The 18,721-nt window shown below is 37.9% G+C and overlaps 1 protein-coding gene across 1 annotated transcript in view; it reads left to right on the top strand.

Annotated features, from left to right (window-relative positions):
* Nucleotides 1-18,721, top strand: part of Abcb7 (ATP binding cassette subfamily B member 7) — a 161,579-nt gene that overhangs the window by 101,191 nt on the left and 41,667 nt on the right. The window contains exon 4 of the mRNA XM_038316603.2: nucleotides 1,929-2,048. Within this exon, the coding sequence (XP_038172531.1) occupies nucleotides 1,929-2,048 (120 nt within the window). The remainder of the gene's footprint in view (nucleotides 1-1,928; nucleotides 2,049-18,721) is intronic.

Here is an 18,721-nt window from a genome sequence, read left to right as displayed (position 1 = left end):
TCATAGTGAATGATTTTATTTGGATGTGTTCTTGGAATTGTTTTTTCTATATTTTATTGAGTATTAGTTTAAAAATATGTATGGCCTATGTTTTCATGCCACTACTGAATGAATAACTCTTTCAGCAGTGTAGAGATGACAGTAGATGAAAGTGAGAAGATGAAGAAAAATGATTATAAGATGTGTGTGTTTGTGCTGGGGTGCTAGCTTCGAACAGTTTCTGATCTTCCTTCCATCACATCTTGAGTTGGGATTATAGACATGGTCCACTGTGCCTAGTTTTATGTGGTGATAGAAATCAGATCTGGGAACGCTTCATGTTAGGCAAGAACTCGACCAACTGAGCTATATCCCCAGTTCGGAAATGAGATGTTGTCTTTCAAATCTACATGGGTAGTAGAAAAAGGCAAGATCTCCTGAGTAAATTGGCAGAGGGTTGAAGGGGAGGGGAGAGGCAGGAAGGGGAGCAGAGAAATATATAGAGCTCAATAAAAATCTATTTAAAAAAGAAGCATAGATAATTCAAATGGGAAAAAAGAAATGAGTGACATTGAAAAAGCAGTTGAACTTGTTTCTTTTCTCTCCAAAATTTTTTAAATAAATTTCTTCATTTATTTATTTTATGTTCCAGCCACAGTTTCCCCTCCCTCCTCTCTTCCCACCCCCAACTCCCTCTGTTCATACTTGCCAATTCACTCTTTCCTTTCTCCATTTCTGTTCAGGAAAGGACAGGCCTCCCATGGATATCAAAAAAGCAAGGCATGTCAAGTTGCAGTAAGACTAAGCACCTTCCCATATATTAAGGTTAGACAAGTTGACCCAGTATGAGGAGTTAGGTTCCAAACGCCAGTAAAAGAGTCAGAGACAGCCCCTGTTCCCACTGTTAGGAGCCCCACAAGAGAACCAAGTTACACAACTATAACATAAATGCAGAGTTCCCATATTGGTCCTATACAGGTTCCCTGGTTGTCAATTCAGTGTCTGTGAGCCACTATGAGCTCAGGTTAGTTGAACCTGTGAGTTTTCTTGTGGTTTCCATGACCCCTCTGGCTACAATCCTTTCTTCTCCTCTTCAGCAAGATTCCCCAACCTATACCTAATGTTTGGCTGTGGGTCTGCATCTGTTTTCATCAGTTGCTAGAGGAAGCCTCTCTGATAACAATTGGGCTAGGCACTAGTATATATGTATAGCAAAATATCATTAGGCCTCAGTGCATTGACATTTTCTCTGGTTATTTTTGGTTCTATTCTAGGTCTCTGGGTCATCCAGCCTGTGGATCCTGGCACTTGAGTCAGTGTCAGGGGTATGCTTACTCTCCTGACATGGATTTTAGAATCAACTAGTCATTGGTTGGCCACTCCTTCAATCTCTAGGCCACTCTTACCCCAGTATATCCCATTGGCATGGCCAACTGTAGGTTGAAGGTTATGTAGCTGAGTTGGTTTCCCACACCCTCCACTTGAAGTCTTGCCTGGTATTAGGAGATGGCCAGTTCAGTCTACGTATCTGCTATTATTAGGAGTTCTAGCTGGGGTCATCCTTAGATTCAGAATTAAAATTATGTTTGTAATTTTCTCGTTCATTTTTTAGATATTTATATAATTCGACAAGATTAAAGTTTGGTTGTGGCTAGTGAGAGCTTGGTGGATAAAGGCACTTGCAGCCAAACCCAAGGACCTGAGTTCAATTCCAGGGGCCCACCTGGTAGAACTAAAAAACTGATTCTTGAAAATTGTCTTCTGACCTCCACATACATGCTTTGCCTTGCATGTACTAACACACATAAAACACACACACACACAGATACCCCAAATTATGAATGAATGAATGAATGAATGAATGAATGAATATACTATAATAATTTTGTTATATTTAGGAAAAATGGCATTACTTCCTGCTTACTGCTTTGTTTTCTCTCTTCCCACAGTTAAAAGATGTTGATACTAGGAAAATTATTAAAGCAATGCTTTCTTATGTGTGGCCCAAAGACAGGCCAGATCTACGAGCCAGAGTTGCCATCTCCCTGGGATTTTTAGGTGGTGCAAAGGTAAGAATATGCTTTGTTAAAAGATATTGTAACTTTTTCTAGCAAGTAAATTATGTCAGTGAAACATGGCCAACTTTTAGGACTTTGCTTATTTTACATAATTTCATTCATTGAGCAGAAATTGTATGATACTAGGAGATTTTTTTTTCTGAATCAAAAGTCTGTGTTAACTTAATGGAATTCACTCCTAAAACAAGTATATAAGATGCAGAAACATTGGTTGTAAGAAAGCATAAATGAAAAAAAAATAAGAGCCACAAAACCTGAATGCTTTCAGTATACAGACCCTCAAGATATTTTAGAGACCCCTTTAAGTTTTAAATGCATGTGTTCTTTTATTTGTTCATTCTTTCTCCTGCCCTGAAGTATTTGAGAACATATACAAAATACTATTTTTGGTTGTTCACTGTTGGTATTCAAATGTAAAAGGTAAAATATTCATACATTCTAAAGAGAAACCAGTGTATAGGTATTCAAATATAAATGAGAATGTAGATAAAGCAAATTTCTTCCTTAAATCATACAGGAGTAAGGTAAGTTTGTTTTATTACTGTGAGACATGATGGGTCATAAAGGATTCAAAGAAGTGCTATTCAAGTGTTGTGGGATTTTAGAGGAAAGATGGGAGGAACCACCATGGTGAGGAACCAGGAAATATTTTGCAAAGAAATGACATCCTTTACAGTCCTGTATAAGTCAGATTGTTAAATAAGTAGAGATGATTTGAACAGTGGCCTAGTGAGAACATATAGTATGTGTGCAGAAGTGCATAGCCTATCTTGGCTCCATTGAAAGTTTGATACTTCAGCGGAAGTAAGCTTAGAGAAATAATATGATTTCCTAATATGAAATCCCTTTACCATAAAGCAAGAAATTTATAATGTGCAAAATAAGAACTTAGCTTTTAGGTTGTTTCCAGGTTCTGGCTATTACAAATAATGCTGCTATGAACATAGTTGAACAAATGCTTTTGTAATATGATAGGGCATCTCTTGGGTATATTCCCAAGAGTGGTATTGCTGGGTCCTGGCGTAGGTTGATCCCGAATTTCCTGAGAAACTGCCACACTGCTTTCCAAAGTGGTTGCATGAGTTTGCATTCCCACCAGCAATGGATGAGTGTACCCCTTACTCCACAACCTCTCCAGCAAAGGCTATCATTGGTGTTTTTGATTTTAGCCATTCTGACAGGTGTAAGATGGTATCTCAAAGTTGTTTTGATTTGCCATTTCCCTGATGGCTAAGGAGGTTGAGCATGACCTTAAGTGTCTTTTGGCCATTTGGACTTCTTCTGTTGAGAATTCTCTGTTCAGTAATGGAAGAATGGATGAAGAAAGTGTGGAATATATAAATATTAGAGTACTACACAGTGGTAAAAAACAATGAAATCTTGAACTTTGCATGCAAATGGATGGAAATAGAAAACACTATCCTGAGTGAGAACCTTCATCTGGCGATGGATAGAGATAGAGACAGAGCCCCATATTGGAGCACCGGACTGAGCTCCCAAGGTCCAAATGAGGAGCAGAAGGAGGGAGAACATGGGCAAGGAGTGCACCCACCCACTGAGATGGTAGGGCTGATCTAATGGGAGATCACCAAGGCCAGCTGGACTGGGACTCCCTGAACGTGGCGGACAATGAGGGCTGCTGAGAAGCCAAGGACAGTGGCACTGGGTTTTGATCCTACTGCATGTACTGGCTTTGGGGCGGGGGGTCCTAGCTTGTTTGGATGCTCACCTTCCTAGACCTGGATGGAGGGGGGAGGACCTTGGACTTCCCACAGGGCAGGATACCCTTACTGCTCTTCGGACTGGGGAGGGAGGGGGAGTGAAGTGGGAGGCAGGGAGGAGGCGGGAATTTTTAATAAAATAATAATAATAATAATAATAATAATAATAATAATAGAATTTCACTTTTGAGTACTATATTAATATGGTTAGAAGGATGCTTTAAGAAGTTAATCTGACTCTAGTTTAGAAGATGGAATAAGGTAATAAAAGATTTACTCAGAAGATACATACCATCCATCCATTCATGCCTTCATATGGCAAATATTTATCAACTAGTTATGAGACCAGTGTAATAGTCTGGGTAAGAAGTAACAGCAGACTGTACTGTACAGAAGTCATGGTAGAAAAGTGATTGTAGGAGGGAAAGATGCCAGAGATATTGTGAGATATGATTAAGACATGGCAACAGATTGATTATTAGGAGTGAAACAGTAAAATTCAAAGGTGATGTTAGGAATGCAAGAATGATAATGCTTTCAACAGAAGTAGGTAGTAAGTCAAATCTTGTTTGTAGAGTGACAATTTCGCTTTTGGACATGTTGAGATGCTAGCAGAACTAGATAGAGAGCAGTGCATTCAGTGCTACAAATTGTGGGTCAAGCTCAGATGGCAGGAAGCTGTTGGAGAAGTATAGAGATGATAGTTGAAAGATTACAAATTAAGTTGATTACCAAAGAAACAGAGGGCAGAATGTACGTTCCATACAAAGGAAACAGTAAAGTAATTGAAAAGATAAAAGTAAAACCATAACCTGACTCTTAATTTTCAGTTCTTCTTTCTCAGCTGTGAGCTCTGTTGAGGACCCTCCCACTAAATCTGACCCATTCCTGAAATAAGTATGTTCTTAAATCAGGCTATTATGTAACAGATCATGAGTCCATACTTCACTGTATTTGTTTAAACTGAATAGAGGGCAATATTAGAGATTAATTTGGTAGATAATGTTGAAATTTTTCACTTTTATGTTTCTTTTAGCACAGTGTTGGTTGGTGGATTATCTTTTACATACAAATTATTAAGGAGAAAGCTGATTCTAAGCTCTTATGCAAGGCAAAATTAGTGAATTGGCCTTTATTTCTTCATTAGCTGAATGCAAGTACCTTGTTAACAAGTAAAAGGCAGATGGTTTTCTGGACTTTCTTGAGAATTGAAGAGGGCAGGTTAGAACATGACTAATTAGTCTAGCTATAGGGAGGAGTCTCCAGTAATGACATTTACATTAGGATTTATTTTTAGTGTATACCAGTCCTTCAAAAATACAGATTTCTGTTGCTTAGCGACAGGTCAATATCAAGGTGTGAAATCTAGCTAAACTAACATTGTTGTAGATTAAAATATTTTTAGAATGCTAATATTTGGATCTTCACTCAATAAATAGAACTTATAGAATGGAAATTGCTGTTCCAAATTCTTGCATACTAACTAGAAGTCAACAAAAATGTACAGACAAACTCTTTCAAGAGTATGTTTGGTTCCTATTAGATCTGAAATAGGAAGAGATTGGTGGAAATTATGATGAGTGCCTATAGAAAATAGCATATAGAAAACACTTCTCTTTTTCTTAACTTTTAAAAAAAATTGAAAACAGACTCTTCTTTCGTAGAATAACTCCCAACCAGTTTCCCTTCCCTCAACTTCTAGCACCCCCCACTCTCCTTTATCCCAGGACAACTCCCCTTCCATTTCCTCTAGCAGGTCTCCAAGAGAAGGAAGATAGCTAGACAAAACAAAACAAGATACAATAAGACAACACAAAAGTCCCCTTATCAAGGCTGGACGAGGCACCCCAGTAGGAGAAAAAGAGTCCCAAGAGCAGTCAAGAGGCACCCCAGTAGGAGAAAAAGAGTCCCAAGAGCCGTCAAGAGTCAGAGATACATCCACTCTCACCTTATACACACAGAGGACCTGGTGCAGACCCATGAAAGTTCTCTGATTGTGAACTTATTTGAGCCCTGCTTAGTTGATAAAGTGGGCCATGTTCTCCTGATGTCGTCCATTCCCTATGACTCATAAAGTTCCCCCCCTCCATGGGGTTCTGATGTCCAAGGGGAGGGACCCAACGGAGATCTCTTAATTTAGACTCTTTCTGCATAATGTCTGGTTGTGGGTCTCTGTACCTGCTCCTAGCTGTTTTCAGAGTGATGACTGTACAAGGCACCCATCTATGAGTATAGGAGAATATAATTAGGAATTATTTCATTGACTTTTTTCAGTTGTGTTTGGTTCTTCCTTCTCTGGGCTATCCAGTTTCCGGTTCCTGGCCATCCAGGCAGTGTAGGGCATGAGGTTGTTCTCATGACATGGGCCTCAAGTTACAGCAGACATTGGCTACCGCCACATGTTCTGTGCCACCATTGCCACAGCACATCTTACAAGCAGGACAAATTGTAGGTGGAGGGTTTTGTGAGTGGGTTGATATCCAGGTTTCTCTTCCCATACTCTGTACAGTACCTTCTCACACTTGAGACTAGAATGTATAGGTAAAGGCTGCAAACCCCCACCAGCTCGTCCTCTCTGCATTTGTGTTCATTAGGGTTTCTATTGCTGCAATGAAACACCATGACCAAAAAGCAAATTAGGGAGGAAAAGATTTATTTGGCGTACAGTTTCACATTATTGTTTATCACTGAAGGAAGTTAGTACATAAGCTCAAGCAGGGCAAGAATCTGGAGGTAGGAGTTCATGCAGAGTCCATGGAGGGGTGCTGCTTACTGGCTTGCTTCCCTTGGCTTTCTCAGCCTGCTTTCTTATAGAACCCAGGACCACCAGCCCAGGGATGATACCACCCACCATGGGCTGAGACCATCCCCATTGATTATTAATTGAGAAAATGCTGTACAGCTGGATCTCATGGTGACATTTTCTCAATTAAGGTTTTCTTCTTTAAGGTACTTTTAGTTTGTGTTTCAAGTTGCATAAGAGTAGTCAGTACAATATTCAGTGAGCTTAGTGGAAGTTGTCCTCAGCAATGACCTCCCTCCAAACACATACACACTGTCAATGTTCCGACGGTGACGGTGACCTTCTGTCCTAGCATCAGGCTGGGTTGTTTAGAGATCTTCACGGGACCTCCCTGGCCAACAACTCATCCAAATGTAACAATTTCCACCACTGAAAACCTTGTCTGGCTATAAAATATGATCAGTTAGTACTCCATATCCATTACTTGGAATCCTCACTAGGGTCACCCTCATAGATTCCAGGAAGTATCCACTGTAATAGGTTTCTATTCACCCTGAAAAGCTCCCCAATTTCAGTCATCTCTCCCAGTAACCTCTCCTTCCATCCCTCACTACACCTGATTTCTCCTGTTCCCATTCCCACCCCGCAACTGACCCTCAGAATCTATTCTATTTCCCCTTCCCAGGGAGATCCATGCGTCTCCCCTATACCTCTTCTCTTTACCTAACCTCTCTTGGTCTATGGAGTGTAGATGGTTATCATTTACTTAATGACTACTATCCACTTATAAGTGAATACATACTGTATTAGTTTTTCTGGATCTGGGTTACCCCGGATGATTTTTCTAGTTGCATGCATTTGCCTGCAGATTTCACAAAGTTATTATTTTAACACTGAGTAGTACTCCATTGTGTAAATGTGTGTGTGTGTGTGTGTGTGTGTGTGTGTGTGTGTGTGTATCCATTCTGTTAAGGGACATCTAGATTGTTTCTATTTTCTAGGTATTATGAATAAAGCCACAATGAATATAACTGAGCAAGTGTCCTTGTGTTAGGATGGGGTGTGCTTTGGGTATATACCCAAAAGTAGTATAGTATAGCTGGTTATTGCAGTAAATAGATTCCAAATTTTCTGAGGAACTACCATATTAATTACTATAGTGGTTGTACAAGTTTATATTCCCACCAGCAATGGAGGAGTGTTCCCCTTGCTCCACATTCTCACCAGCATGAGCTGTCACTTGAGAAAGATACTTCTCATTTTATGAGAAATAATTTGTGGTATTAGGGCATAGTAGTAGTAGCAATGACCATTTGAGACAATATTTTCCAGTTTCTAAAAGTAATTAATCTTCCAAATATTTAACAAATGATGATTGTTTTCCTTCTTAGCTGTTTTGTTATTGATATGCAAAGATGGATTGCTGTACCTTTTCATCTCATTATTTTTCTTCAAAACTGATTGTATATTTTGACTTACGAATACTATGGTGGTTTGAAAGAAAATGGCCCCCACATTGAGTGGTACTATTAGGAGATGTGGCCTTGTTAGAGGAAGTGTGTTGTCACTGTGAGGGTGGGCTTTGAGGCCTCTTTTTTTCAAGCTTCCCTCAATGTGATAGTCAACTTCCTATTGCCTACAAGATATAGCATTCTCTCCTCCAGCATGCTACCATGCTCCCCTTCATGGTCATAATGGACTGAACCTCTGAAACTGTCAGCAAGCCACCTCAATTAAATGTTTTCTTTGTAAGAGTTGCTGTAGTCACAGCAATAGTAAACCATGACTAAGACAGTAGTTGGTACCAGGAGTGGAATTTTTTTTTGACAGGCCTGACCATGTTTTTGTTTGGGGGTATTTAGACTGATACTTTGGGTTATGAAAATAGTGGGATGCTTTAAGCACTGCTTAGTGGGTCATACTAGTAAAAGCATGGAAGACAGTGTTGCTAAGAGTTATTTGAACTGTCCAGGGCTCACTCAAGAGGTTTCAGAGAAGAATGTTAGTTTGTTATCTAGAGATTGTCCTTGTGATATTTTGTGGAAGGAAGTGGCTGCATTTTGTCCTTGTCCAAAGAGTCTGCCTGAGGTAAAGAGAAGAGTTTAGATTAATTCTCTTGAAAGAGGAAATCTCAAAATAACTTAGTATAGACTGTTTTGTTGTTACTAGTGTTAACTCTAATAAAGTTATATAATGAAAAGGAGTAAGCTGAGCAAGGAAAAAATATTTGTGGCGAAAAAGAGCCCCAGAAAGTGGAATGGAGCTAAGTTCTTTGTTCAAGATGATAACAAATTAAGAAATGAAATAATGAGTGGTGACCTCAGGACAAGATCCCACCCAGCTATATTTCCAAATTGTAGAAAGGAATTAAAGAAAAGTTTACAGCCAGATGTGGTGATGCACCTTTTTAATCCTAGCACTGGGAAGGCAGAGACTGGTGGATCTCTGAGTTTGAGGCCAGTCTAGTCTAAAGATCAAGTTCAAGGACAGTCAAACTTAGGCAGTAAAGGAATGTGGAAAGCTGATAAGGATTTAATTAAATAAGGGGGCCAAGTTTCAACCCCAGTAAGCAGCAGAAGTTGGCAGCTTTGGCCATGTGGTTCTGCCTTTAGAGTTAAGGATAGAAGAAACGGGTTATAGAAGTTGCCTCCCCACTTAAGGACAGTCACTGAGGCCAGGCATGTGTCAGGGGTGTACCCGGATGAAGGCCTAGTAGAGAGCAGTTGTGTGAAGTTGAAGCCTGAATTGCCGTAAAGAACCCCAGATGTTAGAGATGCCACAGTCATGGGATAGCTGCTGAGGAGAGCTGCTAACAGGAAGTGGAACCAGCCCAATACAAAGTAGTCAACAAAGCTGAATAGAATTGGAGATGTGGAGAGTATTTTGGCATGCATAGTTTGAAGTTTGCCCAGCTGGTTTTTAGTCTTGTTTTATTGGTGCAATGATGGGAGACAGACCACCAAAGTCTATTAAACCAGAAGCAAGCTTTATTCCTGAAAAAGAAAAAAATCTCAATGGAGCACACAAAGCTTATCAGTTATACCTGTACCATAGCCATATATGGGGCTTCTGGAATTCTGACAATGGGGGCTGATCTTTGGCCTCTTCTTATGGTGAAATCAAGTACCAAGTGTAGGTCAAAAGCTTTTGCAACCTTGAGGTCAGGCTTAAAGTCACATTACATTTTAAATTTTACAACTTTTGGTTATAGGACATTAGAATGCTAATTAGGATGTTTGTGAAAGCCACTTTTCACTGTCACTGAAAGAATACAAGACAGAGAGTTGAGTGACATAGGGGGATAGTTTAAAATACAAGGAATACAAGGAGAGGGTCCCATAGCGGTAACAGTTAGAAACTAACCTTTATCTTCAGTACCTGCCTAGCTGGGAAGCTGGGAGGCAGGAGACAAATGTTATAAGTTTATCTCTGTACACAGTGGCTGCCAGGATGTCTGCTCTTAAGGCAGATAGTGTTTGTTAAAGGTTAACAGTGGCTGCCATTTTCTCCCAAAATGTGTTTGGGCTTACAACTTCATATTTCTATATTCCTGAACCAGATCCTTTATTTCTATATCCTATTTCTGGACTCTTCAGCTTTGGTCCAGCATTTCCTCATTATGCTCCCTTCCCTGTGTTTTGGAATGGTAATGTATATCCTGTGCCATTATATGTTGGAAGTACATGATTCTTTTGATTTTGATTTTTACAAGGGGATTACAGTTAAGAGATTGCCATGCGTCTCAGAAGAGACTTTGGACTTTTAAACATTGTTGAGACTGTAATAGACTATGGGGACTTTGGAAGTTGTGCTGAATGCAGTTTTTGTGTTATGATATGGCTATAAGTCTTTGGGGGCCAGGGAGTGGAATGTGGTGGTTTGAAAGAAAATGGCCCTCAAAGGGAGTGGCACTATTAGGGGTATGACCTTGTTGGAGAAAGTATGTCACTGTGGGGCCAGACTTTGAGGTCTCTTTCTCAAGCTTCTCTTAACGACAGTCAACTTCCTGTTGCCTGTAAGATGTAGGACTCTCAGCTCCAACACCACATCTGCCTGCACACCCATGCTCCCCACCATGATCATAATGGACTGAACCTCTGAAACTGTAAGTGAGCCACCACGATTAAATGTTTTCTTGATAAGAGTTGCCCTGGTCATGGTGTCTCTTCTCAGCAATAGTAAACCCTAACTGAGACAAATACCTTTACTAACATAGGCCCCATTATATGCTAGTTTCCCTAACCTCCATATAGTCTAGGATTTTTTTTTTAGTGTTGGGTTCACAAACATTATCATCAGTTTGAATGTCATCCATATTAGATCTTCTATAATGTATGTTTTGAAGTATATAAATTCCTCTTTATTATTTCTCTGTATCTTACAAATCATGATAAATTATAAATTCTATTTTTTGTTTTGTTTTGAGTTTTTGACACAGGGTGTCACGTAGCATTGGCTGGCCTCTGATACACAGTGTAACCAAGGCTGGCCTTGAACTTTTCCTGTTTCCACCTCCCAAGTGTTGGGACTACAATTGTATGCCACACCAGTCAGTTTTTTTCAGTACTGGGGATAAAACCCAAGCTACATGCTGGATAAGCACTCTACCCACTAAGCTTTATCTATAGCCTGTAATTTTATTTCAGTTTAGCTCAAAATACCTTAAAATTTCTCTTGAAATTTTTTGACTTATGTGCTAGTAGAAATGTATTAGTTAGTTCAATCTTTGAAGTATGCCAGCTATCATTTTGTTATTCATATCTAAATTTAATTTTATTGTTATCTGAGAACATAACTTTATATGATACATATTGATTTTAATTTGTTATGATTTATTTTTGGCCTAGAATGTGGTTTATTTTGGTGAATGAATTTATGAGCTTGAGAAGAGTGTATTCTGGTATTGTTGGTTGAGGTATTAGTACTTTGTATATTATTTACATCCAAATGATTTATAGTTTACTTCAACCAAATTCTTATTTTCTGACTGTTACTTCGATTAATTACTAATGAAGTGGTTTTGTTAGTCTCCAACTATAATAGAAGGTTCTTTTTATTTCTTGCTATTCATCATATTTCACCAAAACATTTTGACATTCTTAAAGTATGTCCATATTGCTATTGTTAATGTGCTGTAGTATTGGCCACTTCATTATGACAATGATCCTCTTTGTTTTTGTTACATTTCCTTAATATTAAAATTGTTTTTAAAGATCAATAAAATTATTGCAGCTTTATTTTTATTAATATTACTATGACATATGTTGCTCTATTTTCTTTTAATCCATTTTGTCTTTATACTTAAAGCAAAGTTGGGTCATGATGTTTGTTAAATCCCCTCTGACCATCTTTTGATATAATTCTGTTATTAAAATTAACCATATCTGTAACTTTTCTATTTACTGTTATGGCGATTTGAATGAGAATGGCCCCAATAGGCTTATATATTTGAATTCTTGGTTCCCAACTGTGGAACTGTTTGGGAAGGGTTAGTTGTGTCACAAGGGATCAACTTTGAGGTTTCAAAACCTCACCTCATTCCAAGTTAGTGCTGTATCTCTGTCTCCTGCTTGTGGCTTGTGACTCTTGCAAGCTCTCAGTTACTGCTTCAGCAGCATGTATGCCTGCTGCTGTGCTTCCTTCCATGGAGGTCAGGGACTCTAACCCTCTAGGACTGTGAGCCCCTCAGATTAAATGCTTTCTTTCATAAGTTGCCTTCTTGATCTTGGTGTTTTGTTACAATAGAAAAGTAAATAAGACAAATGTTCTGTGCTTCTGCTTTTGCTTTTGTTTTCTTTTTAATCTGTTTATTCTATATTTGAGCATTTTATGTATCTTTTAACATTTTTTTCTGATGACCGTGGAGCTTACACTAAACATGTATAACTAATCTAAGTCTGCTTTCATATAACATTGGACTGTTAGATGAGTAGTGCCAAGAATATCATTTCCAGTGGAGTCCTTCTGTTACTTAGGGATTCTCGTCATTCATTTTGCTTCTCCATGAGCTCTGATTATTCAACAGATTGTATTATTTTGAAGATTCTGTTACGTTTTAGGTCAAATAATGAAAAACAAATGTGTTTTACGTACAGTTGCTTTTCTCTCTAACAGATATCTATTTTTATGGACATTTAAAGTTTGGCCTTTGTAACTTTCCTTCTTTTTGATAAATTTTTAAAAATAGTTCTTAGAAGCCACAGGTCATAATTAATTCCTTTCAAATTTTGCATTTTAGAAAATATTTTTCCTCCAATTTTAAAGAAAATTTCCACTGGGTATAGAATTATAGGTTGTGGAGATTTTTTTCTTAACTCTTCAACTTATATAGTTTTCTTTACTGCCTTTTAGTTTGAATGTTTTCAGAAGAGAAGTCCAATATTATTTTTACCAGTGTCCTTCTCCAGGCAAAATGCCTTTTCCTTCAGCTACTTTTAACTTTATTTCTGTGTTTGATTTTCCGTGATTTGGATATGATAGGCCATGGTGTAGACTTTATTCATTCTGCTTGTTCTGTGAGCTTCCTTTATGTCTGGTTTGATGTTAACAATTCTGGAAATATTTAACCATTAAGACATCATATATTTATTTTCCTTTTCCTATTTTTAATATTCTTATTATATATGTATCAGCTTTTGAAACTGTCCCATGGTTTTGAATCAGCTTTTGAAACTGTCCCATGGTTTTGAATATTCTTTTGTACTTTTTTCATTTTCTTTGTTTTCTCTTTTTCAGTTTGCAAAGCTTCTGTTGAAATATGTCTTCAAGTTCACTAGTTTGTTTTATTGTGTCATGCCTATCAATTAGCCCATTAAATACATTTTTTATTTCTTTTATAGTGTGTTTGATTTCTAGTCTATCCTCTTAATTCTTCCTTTTGAGGGTGGTCCTTTCTCTCTATAGGCAATCTGCTTTTTACACTGAGTCTTTTAGCATATTAAAGGAAATGTAAATTTCTTATTTGAAGCTTGGCCTGGCAGCACAGGCCTATAATTTCAATTGTTTGAGAGGCTGAAGCAAGAGGGCCTGTAAGTTTAAGTAAGGCAAGCCAGGTAACTTAGTGATGTAAGAGAAATTTCTGTACCCTGATATTAAGTCTCTCTGATGATGCAATAAATCTTAGCAAAGCATTCCCTGGTGCTCGCAGTGGAAGAAGGGAAACCATGAGGAAGAGGCTTTAATTGCCCTCCATGGCTGGAACCTCCAATGGTGGGCTTTCTCAGAGACAGGGTCTGGAATGGGAGGAGTGGGGATGGGTGGATCTTCCCAACAATGTACTATATCAAAATTTTTAAAGATTACTTTTCAAAAGCTGAAGATGTAGTCCAGTGAAAGAGCACTGGTTCAGTATCCAATATTGCAAATAAATAAATAAATAAAATGAAAATAAATTCCTTGTCAGATAACTACAAAATAACTTTAGTCTTGTTCTAATGCTTTGTCTAGTTAGATTTTTATTGCCTTTTAACACGCATTGTAATTTTGTTTTGGAAATCTGAACATGATGTATTGATTTTTAAAAATTTTGCTAAGCTAAATAACCTTTAGTATGAAGTTTTATATTAATATTTAGAAATTATCTTTTTTTTTTTTTTGGTTTTTCGAGACAGGGTTTCCCTGTAGTTTCTAGAGCCTGTCCTGGAACTAGCTCTTGTAGACCAGGCTGGCCTCGAACTCAGAGATCCTCCTGCCTCTGCCTCCCGAGTGCTGGGATTAAAGGCGTGCGCCACCGCCGCCCGGCTTCTATTTTTTATATATCAGCTAAAATTTCGTGTTTTGTCTCTTCTTGTTTTAATATTTTTTAAAAATATAAATCTGTATGTATGTAATGCCTCATGTATCCATGAAGTCCAGAAGAGGGTGTTAGATTTTGAACTCAGGTCTTCTGGAAGAGCAACAAGTGTTCTTAACTGTTGATTATCTCTCCAGCCCCCTTTCCTTAAAATTTTTTTTTACTTTATAGCCCCTTGTTTTTAGTCTTTGCTGGAATCTCCTTAAAAAAAGATTTGTTTGTTTATATTTTATGCATATGACTGTTTTATCTGCATGGAAATATGTAACGTGTAACCCTAACCCTGCAGAGACTAGAAGAGGGAGTTGAATCTCCCGGAACTGGAGTTACAGATTTTTGTGAATCCCCACATGGATGCTAGGAATAGAACACAGGTCCTCCTCAAGAGCAACGTGTGCTCTTAACTGCTAAGCCATCTCTCCTTTTAAAATGGGTTCTCAAAGTTGACGTTTCTTTAGTTGTAGTCCTTTGTAATTCTGAAGGAGCTCTGTTGATGTCTTTTTAAGTGGTTTAGAGAAAATATTTCTGTAATCCTATGATCAGGTCTCAGATTTGGAATGAGTTTCTAGCCCTTTGATGTGACAATTGCTTCGAAGCATTCACCTCTGTAGTTAGATTAGACAGTGAGGCTCAAGAGGCAGAGGTGGGTATTTCCTGTCTTCAGTTAGTCTTTGGTGAAATAATTTCCTTTGAGAAAAAGATTTGTTAATGAGAACTTAATACTCTGGGCATATTTCAAAACTTTTACTCCCCCCCCCTACTTTAAATAATGAGGGAATTTTTTTCTTTTGTAAAGCTTCTGTTTTAAAGTCTTGGTCCCTAGCCTATGACATCATTGGAAGGTGGTCGAACTTTTAAGAGGTAGAGTTTATTTGGAAATCTTCTGGACATATGAGGGCTTGAGATCTTGGTCCCTCTTCCTTCCTTCCCCTCTTTCCTCCCCCTCCTTCCTGGATTTTATGAGTTGAGCAGGTTGTGCCACTATGTCCACTCACCACAGGATCAGCATAGGCCAAAATCCAGTGGTGCCAAGCAACCGTAAGAGAAAAGCTCCAAGACTCTGAGCCAAAGTAAACATTTTTCTGTAGTCACCCACAGTATATTTGCATTGAAATATGACTCACAAGTCATAAAACTATACCCCCGCCTCCAGGAGTCTAATCTCCTGCTCTAGCCCTCCCTCTCTCCACCAGTTACACTCTAAATTTACCTGTTTTGTTTGTGTTGTTTGGGTTTTTTTTTTGGTTATAGATACAGATTCTCCCTCAAAGTAATGATTGTGTACATATATTTGTCTCTCAAGTTTTGGGATGAAAGATTGCCCTCTGATCACAACCAAGAAAAGTTGTGGCTTTTCAGTCTAATTTAAAATTGTGAGCATGAATGATTTTTATGTTCCTTATGTGTCAGGCAGGAAACTAGGAGTTAATATATCCTAATGTTGCTTCAAACAAATTAATGAATAAAGTAAAAAGCTTCATGTAACTTTTATAAGATGCTTACATCTTGCAATTTTTTGTTAAAATTTTTTTGTCTGATATACTCCTAAATTTTATCTCCTAGAGGAATTATGTAAGAAAATATATTTATTAGATTTGATTATTAGAGGTAAGGATATATAAGATAATTGCTTTTCCATTTCCTTTTTTTGGTGTTTGAGATATAATATCAAATAAAAGGTTTTCTTGTGGCTATTTTGACCCATAGATTTTTGATTTGTCTGTAGCATGTTTTAGGTATCTGCTACTTGACAACAAAATGCAGACTCTTTTTTTTTGTCTCATCTCTGTCATGTTTATACTTTCCCAATCGAACTATTATCTTGTGTGAAACACGGAGTGAATTTCTTACAAATATATATTCCACTTTCATATGGAAATTGTTGTGTGTGTTATTCATACAAATTATTTTTATATCATGGCTCCCCTTCTCAAAGTCCATAGTCAAGTCTGATTCAATGGGTTGTTTTCTGCTCTGGCTACTCTTTAATACCCAAAGTAAACTTCTAAAAACATTTTTTCATTTATTTATTTATTTGCTTGTGTGTGCACACATGTTTACATGTATGTGCATGCTTGTGAGGTCAGAGTGCAACTTGCTGGAGAGTTCTCTGTTTCCACTGTGTGGGTTCCAGGAGTTCAAGTAATGTCAAATGAGGTAGCAAGTGTCTGTACCCTCTAAGCCATCTTGCTAGTCCCCCAAAGTAAAATTTATATGCAAGTATGCTGGCTAGTTTTATGTCTACTTGATACAAGCTAGAGTCATCTAAGAGGAGGGTAACTCAATTGAGATAATGCCTGCATTAGTACAGACTGTAGGCATTCTCTTAATTAGTAATTGATGGTGAAGGAAGACCCAGCCCATTGTGGCTAGTGCTGCCCCTGAGCTGCTGGTTCTGGACTCTATAAGAAAGCAATCTGAACAAGACATGAAGAACAAGCCAGTAAGCAACACTCTTATATTCTTCCTTCTCTGTACCATCCCCTGCCTCCAGATGCTTTCAGTGATGAACTGTGATGTGGAAGTTTGAGTGAAATAAAGCTTTTCATCCCCAAGTTGCTTTTGGTCATGGTGTTTTACCTCAGTAGAATTTCTTTTACATGATAGAAAACTGTAGTTGTTTTTACAGTGAAAATTGTTAAGAATTTTATACAAGTACTGTATTTACATCATTTCTACTCAACAGTTTCCCCCTACAATTCCTCCTGAGTGTTCCCTGGTCCCGTTCAACTTCGTGACTTCTTCATTAATAATTGTTGTTATATATACATGCATACTCGTGTGTGTGTGTGTGTGTGTGTGTGTGTGTGTGTGTGTATGCAACCTGCTGTTTCTATTTAATGGTGCTCATATGAACATGTGTTTGGGGCTGATCACTTGGGATTACATAACCTGTCAGAGCTCATCCCTCAAGAAGACTGATTTTCTTTTTTTCTTTCCTTGTAAACAGCCATTAATTGCCTGTAGCTCTTCATCTAGGAGATAAAATTTTTTAAGACATGCACTTTATTATTCAAACCTAATTTTAATGAATTAATTACTTTATAAAGCATAAAAGAGTTTTACATTTGAGCTTGGAAAATCGTTTTGTTTTTGTTTTATGTTTGCCTTGCTTTTTTTTTTTAATGAGAATAAAGATTTTAATTGTATAAAGGTCCTACAGCGACCTAATAGTCCTTACAAATTGTGTAACAACCTTTTTTCTCCCTATCTCTCTCTTTTCCATTGTTTTGTCCTGCTCATCAAATTTCCCTTTAGTGTAACTGGTCTTTATTTTTCTCTTTTTCCCTCTTTTTGTGACTACAGAGGCAGTTAACAAAGGAACAAAATTCTCTTTTACTTTTTCAGATATTCATCCTTTCTTAGCAGCAGTACTTTTGGTGCCCTCAGTTCACAGAGCCACACTGAAGAAAATTAATTATTGAAGACTTCATATATTAAAAGTCTGAAAGAATCAGGTTTCTTACATGACATAGTTAGTACTTTCATGATTAGAAAAGTGAAAGCCATAATTAATTCTGGAATGTGAACGACTTAGGAAACTGTCCATATTGGCCAGTAATTTTGACATCATATAGATTAGATACAGCATACATTTGGCTTTCCTTTATGATGCCTTAGTTCGGCTTCTGTTGATATAATGGATCTGAGACTGTGCAATTCCTAAGGAATAACATTTGATGCCCAGTGTTTTGGTGCCTGTCTTTAATCCCAGTACTAGGAAGACAGAGACAAGTGGATCTCTGTGAATTCAAGCCCAACCTGGACTACATAGTAAGTGAGTTCCAGGACACTCAGGACTATATAGAGAGAACCTGTCTCAAAAACAAAACAAAACAAAACAAAACAAAATAAGAATAACATTTGATTTGAATTCAGGGTTCTGAAGGCTTGGAGGTCCAAAAGCATAGTGCTTGTATCTGGCCAGCTTCTGGCTATGCCCTCAGGCTGCAACAACTCTGGTAGAAAGTGGGAGGGCAAGTATCTAATACAGTTCCACAGTAGCTGCCTCCAGAATTAAAAAGAGTTCCACAAGACCTGTACAAATCCTTCTCAGAATCCTGTTCCCCTTGTAAAGGTCCTATTTCCTAACAATGCCTCAATGACAACCAAATTTCTACATGGATTTTGTTGGGATATGAACTGTCTTAGTCACTAGTCTATTGAAGTGAAGAGATATTATGACCAAGGCAGATCTTAACTTTGTAATTGGAGCTGGCTTACAGTTTTATAAGTTTAATCCATTCCATCATGGCAAGGTAGCATGGAGATGTGGAGGAACAGCACAATGATCTCTAGGCAGGGAGAGAGAGTCTGTATTTGGCAAGGAATTTTGAAATCTTAAAGCCCATCCTCAAGTGACATACTTCTTCCAACAAGGCCACACCTGATCCTGGTGACTAAGCAA

The sequence above is a fragment of the Arvicola amphibius genome, chromosome X, assembly GCF_903992535.2.
Source record: "Arvicola amphibius chromosome X, mArvAmp1.2, whole genome shotgun sequence".
Lineage (NCBI taxonomy): Eukaryota > Metazoa > Chordata > Mammalia > Rodentia > Cricetidae > Arvicola > Arvicola amphibius.
Note: the sequence above shows the minus strand (reverse complement) of the source record. Positions and strands in the feature narration are given on the sequence as shown.